This window comes from Coffea arabica, chromosome 1c, assembly GCF_036785885.1.
Source record: "Coffea arabica cultivar ET-39 chromosome 1c, Coffea Arabica ET-39 HiFi, whole genome shotgun sequence".
Taxonomy (NCBI): Eukaryota; Viridiplantae; Streptophyta; class Magnoliopsida; order Gentianales; family Rubiaceae; genus Coffea; species Coffea arabica.
The window spans coordinates 50,777,770-50,792,522 of NC_092310.1; the positions used below are offsets into that span (position 1 = coordinate 50,777,770).

At 31.8% G+C, this 14,753-nt stretch overlaps 1 protein-coding gene across 1 annotated transcript; it reads left to right on the top strand.

Annotated features, from left to right (window-relative positions):
• The first annotated feature begins 649 nt into the window (after window positions 1-649).
• On the top strand, window positions 650-14,215 carry LOC113742007 (alcohol-forming fatty acyl-CoA reductase-like). Its single transcript, XM_072047224.1, has 11 exons — window positions 650-754; window positions 8,604-8,658; window positions 8,839-8,942; window positions 9,189-9,391; window positions 9,642-9,742; window positions 10,218-10,413; window positions 11,440-11,601; window positions 12,155-12,236; window positions 12,703-12,972; window positions 13,850-13,977; window positions 14,071-14,215. The coding sequence occupies exons 1-11, from the start codon at window positions 650-652 to the stop codon at window positions 14,213-14,215; spliced, it is 1,551 nt and encodes a 516-aa protein (XP_071903325.1).
• Window positions 14,216-14,753: the final 538 nt, after the last annotated feature.

The window sequence follows — 14,753 nt, forward strand, 5'->3', positions numbered from 1 at the left end:
ATCAACGTTCTAGAATTGATATTGATAGTTTGTTATTATCATTAAGAATTCAAAACCTGACCCAAAACCTGAAGTTCAAAACTTGAAACTCTGATACCAATTTGTTAGGTCTGATCCTAGAAAATTGACTAACAAGAATAATAGGGTTCTAGACAATTCAATAAAACAATAACAAAGAAAATAAATCAAACAAAGAAACACAAAAATTTTACATGTTTCAGTCCAATTGACCTACATTCTTGAACGAAAGGGTAACAAATTTACTATAACATAAGTAGAGTACAAAAGAGAGACTACAAAATTTATGAAATAATTTCAAGATCTAAAACACATCTAAGATTGAAAACACAAAAGAGTTTAAATAGTATAAAATACTTAATGGTCTATTGGTTTGATGTCTGACTAAAATCTCTTAGACTAAAACATAGGCCTCCTAAAACTCTTTTGGACCAGTGCAAACGACAGTTGGATTGGTGTTTTTAGCATATTTAAATTCATTTAAATCTATTATATTTATAATCACCAAAAGACAATATCTTATTTAATAAAAGAGAGAGTTGGCAAATGAATAGTGCCATTTTGGTCAAGCGGTTATGCCGTTATTTTTGTGACTTCGAGGGGCATTTTGGTCTTTTGGAATTGGATGGCAATGGCTCTGTTGGAAATTGATCTTTGGTCAAGCGGTTATTCGGTAATTATGGACAACTTTGTTGGCTTTGTATTTGTGCTTCAGGCGTGTGTTTGGTTTTTCCAAGTGAGCCGCACGAAGCTCCTACTTTTCCTCCTAAGTCACACCTGTTCCTACTTGAAACTCCTAAACAGAATAGCACAAATATTTTAAATAATATTTAGCTTGCATCATAAATATATTTTCCAACCTACCTTTTTATATTTCCAATTACCTTTTTATCTCACATATATCACATCACAAAAAGTGCTACAGTAATTATTCCAAATAATATTTCAATTAATATTCTATCCAAACAAGGCATCGAGTTGCTTCGGTCTTTTATCTTCTTCAACTAGATTAAGCATACACGGATTCTTTCTTTTAATCTTTTCTTTATTTTCTTTATTAGAAAATTTTTAGTGCCCTTATTTTTATTATTATAGTTTTCATTCTATTTATATGTGTGTGCTAATTTATGAGCTTATTTTCTCTTTATAAAAAATAATATATAACAATATAAAAGGGGAGAGTTGGGTTATGAATAGTGCTTTTTGGTCAAGCGACTATGCTGCAATTATTGTTGGATGTGGAGGCTATTTTTATCAATTGACTGTTTTGATTATTTCCCGTTGGTGGTTTACTTTGTGAGACGGTAAATAAAAGCTCTGTGTGTGCCTCTCTTTCTATGCAATTTATTACTCATTGTATTGGGTGGAGTAGTTGTCTACCATGTTGACAAGAAGCTTCTAATTGCATGATTCCCAAAAATTGAACTGAAAAAAATAGAAGTCCATCATTGTCATCATAGGTAACGAAAATTGGCTAACGTGTCAAGATTTGGAACTAAAAATGGTTTATAATCCTTCTACTATTTAAGACGCACAATTATAAAAAAAATATTAGTCTATATATCCATATTAAATGTATATAATTATTACAAAATTTTTGATGCCCTTATCTTTAGTGTTATTTTTCCATTCTATAAACATAAAGTTATTTCCGCCTTGTATGTGAGTTAGATTGTTAACTTATTTCCTTTTTAAAAGAATTAATTTCTTATTTTACTAACATATTCGTATTTAATATATATCATTATTATAAATTTTTTTAACACATTCATTTTTCCTAATGACTCTAAACTGAAAAGCAATATGGTGTGCTATTTTTTTTATTATTTTAGTCAAACATGTAACATTAATTAGATTGTTTCTTACATTAAAAAACTAAAGTACTCTAAATTTAAAATATATATATATATATATAATTATATTTATAATACAAAAGGGAGAGTTGCCCTATGAATGGTATTTTTGGTCAAGTGATTATCCTGCAATTATCTAACAATATAAAAGGGAGAATTGCCCTATGAGTAATGTTTTTTTGTCAAGTGGTTATCCTGCAATTGTTATTGTATGTCGAGGCTGTTTTCGTCAAATTGTCTATTCTGTTTGTTTAAAGCAGGTATAGTTTTGGTGCATTTACAGGACATATTGATCAAATTGGTAATTGGTGGTGTAAAAAGTGAAACTTTTGAAAGTTGGTTTTTTGTGGTTAATTATTTGCTTTTAAAGTGTCCTGTAAATGCAAAATTACCTAGGAAAGAATTGATAAATTATTGCTAGCTTTAGTGACTTTAAAAATGGCCTTTATTACTGTAACATGAAATAAAATTGTTAAATGTTCTGTAAATGCACAATTATTGAGGAAACAATTAATAAATTATTGTTGGCTTGACATGAAATAAAATTTTTAAGTGTTTTGTAAATGCACAATTATTGAGGAGACAATTAATAAACCATTGTTGGCTTTAGTAACTTTAAAAATGGGTTTTATTACTATGACATGTGGTGATTAATTTTAACAATGCCAAGTTCTATGGTTTAAGTGCTTAATTGACTTGCCAGTTCTCTCTTTGTTATGTCAACAATGATTAATACTTTTTTGGGAATGATTCACTTTATAATTTTTTAATTATCTTAACTCAAATGCAAAATAACCTTATACAATTTTTTAGTTTACGCTCATGCATTCTATATAAGCGCCCTCATGCATTCTATATATTATTGTTCTCATGTATTCTATATATTTCATAATTGTCAACCTTTAATAAAAACGATAATTCTCTAATGATCTACATGAATTAGATAATAACATAGATATATACTAATAAACTCACACAATAAAAAACAGTTAATACGGGAAATATTAGCCCACCTGCGCAACGCGCAGGCCGTCTCACTAGTTTCTTTATAAAGTGTCGATGTGGAATACAAAGACAATGTCAAATATAGATAATATAGATAATAGTAGTAGGTCATTCCTTATTTAATAGAGTAGCTCACCGAATTACTTGGTGATTTTAATTGATGTTAGTACATTATCGGTTGGTATACATCGTTCTGCTAATTAATATAGAGCTTTGTGTTTTGCCAAATGTAGGGACCTAGAGTGCTCAACGTGGCTCGTTTACAATTCACTTAAAAGTCACAAGGTGATGAACCAGGCAACATTTTTTCACCCAAGACAAAAACACGGTAAATTGTCATGTTTAATTTAAGTACATGATTCTTGGTTGAAGCCGTTCCACTTACGTTATTAAAAAAAAAAAAAAAACCACCAACTTTGCATCACTGAAAATTGGAAGTATTTCCAATCAGCATTTCCTAGGATAAAAATTGGCAGAAAACTTATCCACAATTAATTAGCCTTGCAAAGCATAAGCTTTATTTAGTCTCCCACCAACTTCGTGTCAAACGATAAATAGGCTTGGTCAAGGAGGGACATACCAATTTACAAATTGGATTCAAGAACTTTATTCGGACAATCCTATCTTTCTTGTCAATCGCAGAAATGGTTGTTTATAATTGTGATGAGAAAAAGAGAAAAAGTTCAAACAAAATTGAATCAATCAAAAATTGACACAAGTTTGAAAAATGAGTGATACAGGAAGGAAAAAAAAAATCCGCTTTCAGGAAGTTGTGGACTAGATCAGTGAGAGGTCGATGGAGCTTTATCGCCGTACAAACCACATCTAAACCATCATTGTAACTTTGATTGAAGGAGCGAAAAGAAATCTAGCTTAGGGGAAGAGGAGGACCGGAGAAGGAAAGAAGGAAGTGAGGGGTGGAAAAGGACTGATAGCAGGCCTGGAGACACAAAATCCAGCTCCAGCATACGTTGCCAAGAGCAGCACGATAAGGGTACAACGTAATAGGCCACAAGAGGGAAATGTGGAAAGAAAAGGCATGCAGAAATGGTCCAAGGGGTCCAACAACATTTAAAACGCGGCGCATGATATCCCATCAGCACAGCAAATGAGTGCGTACTTGCACAAGTGAGCAGCTACTCAAGGTTTCGACTGGAAGGGACTAGGGTTAGTGTTCATAATTCTTTTAAGACTAACGAAAGAATCAACAATTCTATATCAGGATCCAAGAACTTTCTACTGGCATTAGAGGGAATAAACAAGCGCTTCATTCATCTACACTTGTTGGAATTGTAACGATGCACATCGGAGAAAAGATTGGTGGCCCGAAGAAGAAAATCCTCTACTTTTGATAAACTTCTTATGCAGATTCCTATGAATTTGTGCCAATGTTGTCTCTGCGAGCTTTTGTCCACTTTGATGAGGATGCTTCTTGCCGTTAATCTCTATCCACCTATAGCACATCAGGCCCCATGAAACATAGAAGCTTCATTGCCTGACCACGAGAACTGACTTTTTTTTTTTATGAGCCCAAGGCAGGGACTTTGGCACCCAATCTTGTGTTGGATTTGAAAAGGTTATTGTTCCATGTTACAAGATAACTTTCTTCCTCCTCTGCCTCTGCAACTGGGATTGAAGATAGGAAATCTTGTTATTCCCTCGTGCATTGCATGTGATGCAGTACTCCATTACTCAGTTGAAATTGAGAAAAAGATCAATAATTTGCATTCTCGGTATCAGGGATCAAAGTTTCTTCATAATTGCTGAAGGACTAAAATTTTATGCAACTAAAAGTTCAAGAGGCAATGAGACTTTTCCCTCAAAATTACTAAATTGTGTTTTACCTTCATCTTTTTTGTATACTATAAAATGGAATTGATTTACATTTTTTTTTGTATGTACTATCATGTAGATTTCAACTTTATCTATGATTGAAGAGGATTAAGATTAAGAATACGATTTCATCTACCTTACCGGTACTTTGGACGGACGACGGGCAGGAACGGTTGCTAGAAATTATGTGTATTTTGCATAGCGCGTAACTTTGTTTACACATGATGTAACTTACTTTTAACAACGTGTAATTTTAAAACAAAATTTTGTGGATTCCACGCATATTGTTAAAATCGAGCTATAAGATGAAATTTGGACTGTAAAAATTTTTTTGGCCAAATCTTGACCGTGAACTGCCCAGGGACGGTTCTTTTGATGACCGTCCCTGCCCCATTTCCTACTTTGGACTCACAAATCTTAAGTATCTCGACCGTACTTAGTTTTTGACAAATTGGACTGCACAGGTCGATTCAACCGATTGAAATATGAGCAAATGTGGGACCAGTCTAGTTGAAAGGAGATAAAATAAATTAAAATCGGTTAAACAAGTCAAAATTGGAAAACTCGGGTTATTGACAGAGTTTGCCATTAAATTATTATTTTTCTATAATTTCATTTTTTAATTCTAAAATAAATAGAAGAGTCAATTCTTTCATTCAAATGTTTAAATAGTTGAATCGAATCAAAAGCTGAGTTTAAAAATATTGACCCAACTTCATTGTTCACCATTAGGTATGTCAATGAGTAGAGTCTGGATTGGATCCATTTGATCCAGATCCAAATCCATTTAATTTAATTAGATCCAGAGCCAAATCCAAACCCTTTTGGGTTTGAAAAAGTAAATCCATATTTAGACTCTTATGGATCTAGTTATCCAATGGGCATTCATGGATATTTTTTGAAAATACTAAAGTAAAAATATATTAAAAATATATAGAGTTCATAAATAATAGAAATATCATCCAATTTTTGTTTTCAAATAATAAAATTAACATTCAACAAATTGAATGCAATATTTTGAACTCAGAGAAAGAATTATTATTGAATACTTTTATATATTTCTAAGGGTTATGATCACTTTACCCCCTTAAACTATATCACTACTATCAATTTACCACCTAACATTATCTTTTAGTCACTTTATCCCTATAAATAATTCAACTCAACATGTGAAGAAATTTTGGACAAAAATACCCTTTTATTTTATAGCATTACTACATTGTTATTATCATTTTATTCATTTAGATTATAGTGATACAATTACTTTAGTTCCTAACATCATTTTCTAGACGTTTTACCTCATCATTAATCTAACTAGTATGGTCAAAAACTTTTAAATATATTTACCCTTTTTATATATAATTAAAAATAAAAAGTTGTAATGGTTATTCTTCTTTTTTTTTTACTTTAAAAGATCGAAAAACATAAAAATAAAGGGTTTCCTCAAATTTCTTTTTTTCACATTTATTAATACTAGGAAAAGAAAAAGAGAAAGGAAAGAAGGAGACGAAAAGTTAGATTTTGCAATAAAAATAAAATAAAGAAAAGTCTAACATGATCGTATTACTTTAAGGTTCTCGAGATTAGAATTGAAATTTGGTAGTAAACAAAAAAGTGAAATAATTTTAAAATAATAAAAGTATTTAATTCTTTTTTAATTGTAATTTAAAAAAAAAGAATTGAGCTCCCTCTCCCTCTCTCCATCTTTCTATGTTTTTCAATATTAATAAAATTGCCAAGAAGAAAGAAATTAATACTTTGAATTTTTTCCTTGATACTAAAAAGGAGAAGAGTCACTTTAAATTTTTTATTATTTTTACTATGCAAAGAGGGAGGTATTTTCTTCTAAAGTTTTTTAACTTGTTAAGTTGGTTTAATGGTATGATAAATTGCCTAAAAAATAACTCTAGGGGATAAATTGATAATAAAACTATATTTTATCGGGGTAAGTGATAATAATTTTAAGGATTAAAAATGTCTTTTCATTTTGATTAATAAACTCCGTTAAGTTTGACCGTTAGTAAAGTGACTAAAAGATAACGTTAAGGGAGAAATTGATAGTAGCACCAAACGTTAAGGGGATAAAGTGATAATAACTCTATTTTTAAAGATTCAACTGTATCCACATCAATATTTCATTTATTTGCCTTTACCTTTTCTCCCTTTCTTGAAAAAATTGTACCAATTGCAATGACAACTAGGATTAGTTTTTAAAAAAGAAAACAACCATAACATATATAAATATTTAGTTTCATTAAAAAAAATGTAATTTTGTACCTCTTTTGCTTATTTAAACCTCAATGATGGCAGATGTCTCGCAATCCAATACTAAAATAGTGAATGAGATAAAAATCATTTGATTAAGGACCGATGGCAAATAAATAATAGCATAAGAAGATTTATAAACACTTACTCATTTTTTCTTTGATTCAATCCAATCATCAGTAGTCACTAATGTTTTAACCACATTTAGAAGCAATTTGGCACGAGTCTCATTAATCATTCAACCACTAACATTAATTGTAGATTCTGATTCAATAAAATCTTACTGTATTTGATATAATAGCCATAAGATATTTTATTATTTTATAAATTTTCTAATATATATTATTTAATTAAATATATATGAGTCTGGGTAAGATCTGGTATGGGTTTGAATTTGGATATGGATTCTAGAAAATCAGACCCTACCCAGACCCACGACTCTCTCATAGGATCTAGGTATGGGTAGGGTTTGGATTTGAGAAATTAAATCCAAACCCTACCCAAATATATTGGATCTGAATTGGATTTAGGTAAGACTCGACCCATTGACATGCCTATTCACCATCATAATAATACATTATTTTGTACCGTAATCAAATTTGTCTAATTTAAGGGTTTCGTTTGATAAAACTGAATCTGAATTCTTAATTCTGAATACTGAAACAATTAATTTGCTAAATTCTAAGTACTGAAAAGAAATATATGAATGTCTGAATTTTAATGCTAAACTTATTTATACTGTTTGATAAATATTTATAACCAAATGCTTAATAAGTTTAATTTGACAATTTTGCCCTTATATTTTTTCATTCAAAAAAGAAATAGAACTTATGATTTAATTAGTTTAAATTTGTTAGGTATAAAAATGACAATATTTATTTTTAAATTAAATTAATATAAAAGATGAAATATATTATATGAGGAGTATAGAGAAGATGTGAAAGTCATTAAAAAGGGATAAAAGAGAAACAGAAAATCGTTAAATAGAGAATATCAGATTATTTAATTAGATAAGAATTTTGAACATAATTAATAAATAATGGTAGATTTGGTAGATAAGATAAGGTAGTTGAAGTAATTCTATTGATTCTTATCAGAATTAAGCATTCAGCTAGGATTCTTGTGCTGAAAAAAATACACACAAGTTCAGCACTGCTTAACAAGTTCAACATATGAATTTTTATTTATCAAACACTCAAAATATCTGAATGTCTGAAAAAGTTCAGTTGCAGCGCTTTTTTATGTTATCAAATAGACCCTAAGCTATTTGGTTCTTCCTCACTTTTTGTTTATGGATGAGAAATTACATATGTAGGCTTGCTCTGCAAGTCCACTTGTATTCTCATGTGATGTATTCATGATAGCATACTAATTAAATGTAAGAAATTGATTGTAAACGAATTAGACGATATTAAAAAAATTCGGGTATTAGCTAAATATACATTGTCGGTCGACAAGTGAGCTAAACTTAACTTAACCTTTTTCCCTACTTATATATAGGTGAATAATGAAAGATGCAAACAGGCAAGAAAGCATTTCCCTCATTCTTCTGAATAAAAGAAAACCATCCGAAAAGGAAGGATACACCGTTTATCTTCATCTCTAGATGGAAATAGATAAAATCACCAGTTTTTTGAGGGGAAAACCATTTTCATCACTGGTGCCACTGGCTTTCTTGCTAAGAGTACTCCTCTCACTGTTTTTCTTTTCCTTTATGCATCCCTGGCTTATATTGTGCAATTTGTATACATGAAATAACTAGAGATCGTTTACCTTTTCAAGTACCAAAGACAGTAGATTACATTTGAGTTCTTTTAACGTTGTTGTTGTTGTTTATTTTTTTTTTTTTTGGGATGATTTGCAGTTTTCGTGGAGAAGATACTAAGAATCCAACCAAGTGTCAAAAAGCTGTTTTTGCTAATGCGACCTAGCAATTCCAAATCCTGTTCACAAAGGTTATACCAAGAGGTATATGAAACTTATCACCCCAACTATAGTATGATGTAGATTGAAATCAGAGTTCAATTACCGCCCAAATACTCGTTTTATGAAAGCGGGCATTCTTGCTACGGAGAAAAGATATTCATATTAGAATGGCATAATTAGTAAAAAAGCTGGTGAAGGCCAAAGAATCTTACAAAAAAAAATGTCATTCTTACTAGAAAAAGTAAGAAATGCAGAATAAACATGAAAACCTTGCTTTTTCATCGATAGATTATAGACACCGAGCTGTTCAAAGTGCTAAGAGAGAAATGGGGCGCAAGCTTGAGTTTCCTAATATCTGAGAGAGTGGTAGCCGTCCCTGGTGATATTTCTTGCGAGAATTTGGGGATTCAAAACAGCCCATTAAGGGAACAAATGTGGAGAGAAATTGACGTAGTCATTAACTCGGCTGCGACAACAAGATTTGATGAAAGGTAAACTTATAAAACAACCGGTTTCTTTGGATTGTGAATTATTTGAGATATTTTTACTGTAGCACTTTTTGTGATGTGATGTATGTGAGATAAAAAGATAATTGGGAAGACAAAAAAGTGCGTTGGAAATTATAATGATGATGTAAGCAGATATAATTTGGTAAATAATTCACAATCCAAACAAAGCCAACATCTTTATGTTTTTTGTTGATATTGTGCAAAAACATCTATAATCTTGACTTCTATATAGGTATGATGTTGCCGTGGACATTAACGTTTTTGGCGCTCTGCATATACTGAATTTCGCCAAGAATTGTGTGAACATCAAAGTACTTCTTCACATATCCACAGGTTATAATTAGCATCACTTTAATCCAATGTATTGTACTTCTTCACATATCCTATCTTTGATGATAATAATAAACTCTTGGCCATGATATTGACACTTTATATGTAACACTCATTCCACCTTCAGTTGTATATGTACATGATTTCTTTGAGAAGTGAGAAAGGTTTTATGCATTGCCCTGGACAAGAATTCAGCAGATGTTTAACTTTGTATTTTGGAAAGCAGCTATTACTTAACTTATTAACGCAATTAAAGCACCGCATACATCAATATTTCCCTCCACTATGCAATTCAAACGGGTTATCTTCCTTGGGGAGAAAGGAAAACGGAGGAGAAAAGTAACTGTTTGGCCTCAATATGTATAACTATAACGTTATCTTGGTCAAAATTAAATTACGTTTTTGCTATCTTCCTTTTCTTAACAAAGAACATTCGCATGCATCTCTAGACTTTTGACTTTCCTGTATCTATTTGTAGCTTTTGTATGCAGCGAGGAGGAGGGACTCGCATCAGAAAAGCCATTTGACATGCGTGAGACACTTGGTGGAGTCTCCTCTTATTTAGATATCAATATAGAGAAGAAATTTGTGGATGAAAGACTAAGGGAACTTCAGAATGAGAATGCAAGAACAGAAGCAATAAGATCTGCCATGAAGGATTTGGGGATTCAAAGGTTAGATATGGTCTCTAATGGACCGTTAAAAAAGTAAACAAATAAATTAATATGGTCCGAGAAAAATTTAGAATAAGAAAACAAGGGCTTTTATTGCACTGAAGCTATTGTATTTTAATATTTGTTTTTTACTTTATTTTATTTTTTTGAAAAAAAATTTTCCACCTTACCACACAACCCAACCCAACCCTCCCCTAATCTTTGTTTTTTATTTTTTTAAAATAGGAAAACTATATATTTCTTTTGGCTTCACTCATCTAGTAAATTTGTTGCATAACTTGAGAACTTAGATATCTTCACCTCATATATATATGTATGCGCTTTGCACATCTATGAAATGCTCAAAACTTGGCTCCATAGCCATCAATGATTTTTTTTTTTTTTGGCTTAAAAAATGTGGGAAAAAAAGAAAATATACTTTTAAGTAGGTCATAAATAGATAATTAGGTGTTTCACATCCATTTAAGGCCATATTCATTTATGACTCACTGATTTTTACCTATTAATTAAATGATGTACATATGAGTTGATCAGATTATACTCTTTACCTGAGTATGACCCACTAAAAGTTACCTAGGTCACTCATTTTGATAGTTCTAGTTGGTTCAATGGTTTTTTTTTTTTTGTTTAAATCAATGGATTTTGTTTTTTTCCTTTGAAGTTTGAAAGCCATTACTGAGAATGTTTACTTTTTATGAAAGTTTACAATATTTGTTTTTTTAATTTTTTTTTTACTTACCCTCTTGATGAATTAAACTCGTGTCCTGTCGGTTACAAGCCTCATTGTCAAAAAAAAAAAAAAAAAAAGTGTACTTTTATGGGATATCTTTAATGCGCAGCTTGCCGTAAGTAGTTCGCTATATGAAAAAATCTTTCTATTTTATGTGCTTTGTCAGATTTGAGGAAAATGAAGAAGTCTTTAACTCTTTTATCTGACAGAGTGATACTTATGACCAAAAAAAAAAAGGGGGTAAAGTTTCATTTGTTTCCTCACAAAGAATGAGGCTTAATTAGAAAAATCTTCAGGGCAAGGTTGCATGGGTGGCCAAACACCTACGTTTTCACAAAGGCTATGGGAGAGATGGTTTTGGAGCAATTCAAAGAAAAACTCAAAGTGGTCATCGTACGACCAACAATTGTTACTAGTACTTTCAAGGATCCCTTTCCTGGTTGGATTCGAGGGGTTAGGTAATATACTCTTCGCTATCCATCTAGCTTGGTGCTAGCTAATTAATTATATGGATTCATGAGAGTTTTTCATTCCAATTTCTTTAAACCACACATCAATTTCGATCATAACTTGTTTTACTCGATTCCTCAACGTTCTGATAGTCATCATAGTCATGCTTTACACTGATATTAGACTTAATTACTAAAAATTTGGAATTAATTTCTGTCGGCATTTAAGGATTTATTCCTTTTCTTTAAACCTATTGTACTTTATTGGTATTCTAATTTAGGGGCTTTCTGCAACAAACTTGTCTATAGGAAATGATTTATCAAACTGGAATTACTATCCCCTTTCCTAGAGAAATTTTGTGGTGACTTATTATGTTTCTTTTTTTTTCGAGATAAAAAGACAAAACAGAAAAAAATTGCTTCAAAATAAGTACATATAAGGGGTGTGTGTGTGTACGTGTCTTTGCCTGTGCATGCATGGACAAAATCCATCAATGCATATATTAATTTTACGTTCCTTTTTATCTTTCACTAACTATGTCCGGCTGAATTCACTTGATAGAACTATCGATAGCTTTCTTGTTGCTTATGGTAAAGGAAAACTGAAATTTGTTCTCGGGGATCCAAAGTCGATACTGGATTTGGTAAGTCATCAGTCAATTTTCACTACAATTGTTGAGATCCAATGCATAGCCATCTAAAATTCAAAAAAAAAAAAAGAAAGGAAAAAATAACACTACTAGCTGCCTTAACTTTCTTTTTGGAATTATATTTCAGTTTGTCGCAGAAACGATTAACCATGAAAACTTTCCAATTTTCTAGTTTTCCACCAGCTTTAGTCTTTGTCCAGACGCATTGCACCTTTCAAAAGTTGATCTAGCTAATCATGTCCGGATTACTTAATAAGCAATTTTTGGTCTTCTATTTCACTAGTTTTCCAAAAACAATATACATATTCCTCTGCAAAATGGTTTTCTGATATAAAATTCCCCATTTAAAGACTTCTAGAATTTGATGCCCATCCCAAAAATTTAAAATTTCCCGTCCTGCATGCATGATATATGCTACTAATTAAATTGCATGCATGATGATCTTCAAAATTTTCCACAGATACCAGGCGATATGGTGGTCAATTGTATCCTTGTTGCCATTGTAGCCCATGCAGATCAATCGTATGGTCACCATATCTATCATGTCGGTTCTTCCCGAAGAAACCCTCTCAAATTTTCTGATGTTCACGAGATGTTTCTCTCTTATTTCATCAAGAATCCTTGGGTAAATGATCGTGGAAAGCCTGTAAGAGTGAATAAGTGTAAAGTATTGAGCAGCATGGACAGCTTCAACAAATACATTGCTACTCGCTACCTACCATTCTTGAAGGTGAGGTTTTAATCGCTTACTAATTATGTCATGGCTTATTTATCACGTAAGGCAACAACTTTTCCTCTTTTTTTTTTTTCTTGGTTTTGGAATAGGAAACTCTTTATTTCTTTTTTCATTGAGAGTTTCAAAGCGAAAATCTACACATATTGTGATTAGTTATTTGCAAGTGAGGCCAAAGTGTCGCGAGTGAACGAGGTGTTATAAGTTGCCGACGAGGAGCTTCGGCAAGTACCTGCAACACAACACGAAAAACAGAGCGGGGCTATACCCGATGCAACTCTGATGCCTAAGTCAGAGAAAAGGCAAAAAATCAATAGATATTATGAAGCAGGTTAGAATATTTGTAGTTACCTCTCCAGAAAGAAGAATGAGAGATATTTATAGTAGTAGGAAAGAGTGAGGAGCCTGCAAAATCGGGTTTATGGGCTGACATCCCACGTCACATTAATCAAATCAATTAGTACCAGGAGCCGAAGTGACATTAGCCGAAATTCATGTAATGTCAGTAGTAGACTTATCATATCACACTATTAGGCATTCGCATGTCACATTAATCAAATCAATTGGTACTAGGAGCCGAAGTTCATGTGATAGAGTAGGTTCCTTCTTTTCTTAGAGATAAGATGTGCTGTTGCGTAAAAGAAAAAAAATAATACTAGGAGCCGAAGTTCACGTTCCTGGAGAAATGTGTGACTGTGGGAGAATCAACTTGCATTGGAGTCGAAAATTATCATTTTTTTGTATCATTACTTGTTGATGGTATTAGAATTTTTAAACTTTAAATACATCTCAATTTAACCTTTTTGACAAGCTACCATGATTCATTCGGGTTTCATACCGTTGCCTGAATTTTTAACTTCCAATTGTGTTACAGATATTGAAGCTGGCAAACACCTTGTCTTGCCACCATTTTGAAGCCACATATATCGGAGCCAAGCGAAAGGTGAACTTAGTTACACGTCTGGCAGAAATGTACGGCCGATATGTGTTCTCAAAAGTAATGTAAGTAGAAGAGTTTTCCTCCAGGTAATCTTTTTTTTTTTTTTAATTCCAATGATAAACAAGTGATGCTGACAATACAATTACCTTTAACAGATTTGATGATACCAATACTCAGAAGTTGCAAGTGATGGCAGGAGAAGTTGACGCTGAAATGTTTAACTTCGACCCAAGAAGCATCCAATGGAAGGATTATCTGATGAATATTCATATTCCTGGGGCTATCAAGCATCTGTTTTAAATTTGTTTTGTCCGATGCATATTATTCTAGTATCCAATAAACGTACAAAACAATAGAGAATTTAAGTGCAAAACAATTTATTATGTCAACGTTAAATAACGTTAATTGCATTGTATTGTTTTAGTAGTTAAGGTTAAATAAAAATTTTAATATTTTAAAAGTGAGGGATAAAAAATTCGTTTGATGAAATATGATACATGTTTTGAACGATTTTCCTCTAATCTATTGCAATTTTGAGAACAATCTCTTGTTATTGAACACCTAGAAACTGCAGAAACAGTACATTGGCTCTTTGGCTGCAGTTCATTAACTTGGTCCATATTTTCGCAAAGCAGATTTCTTATCCCCATATTGCCTGAATAACAGGGATCCGTAGGCATAGGTCAAATTGATCCACATCAACTTGGTTCGAAGTTGTTCATTCTACATGCTTTTAAGGAAAAATTTTTCAAAACATTCTTCACATTTTATCAAATGAATTTTTCCATCATTCACTTTTAAAATAATAACTTTACATCTTTTATAAAATCAAGTCCGT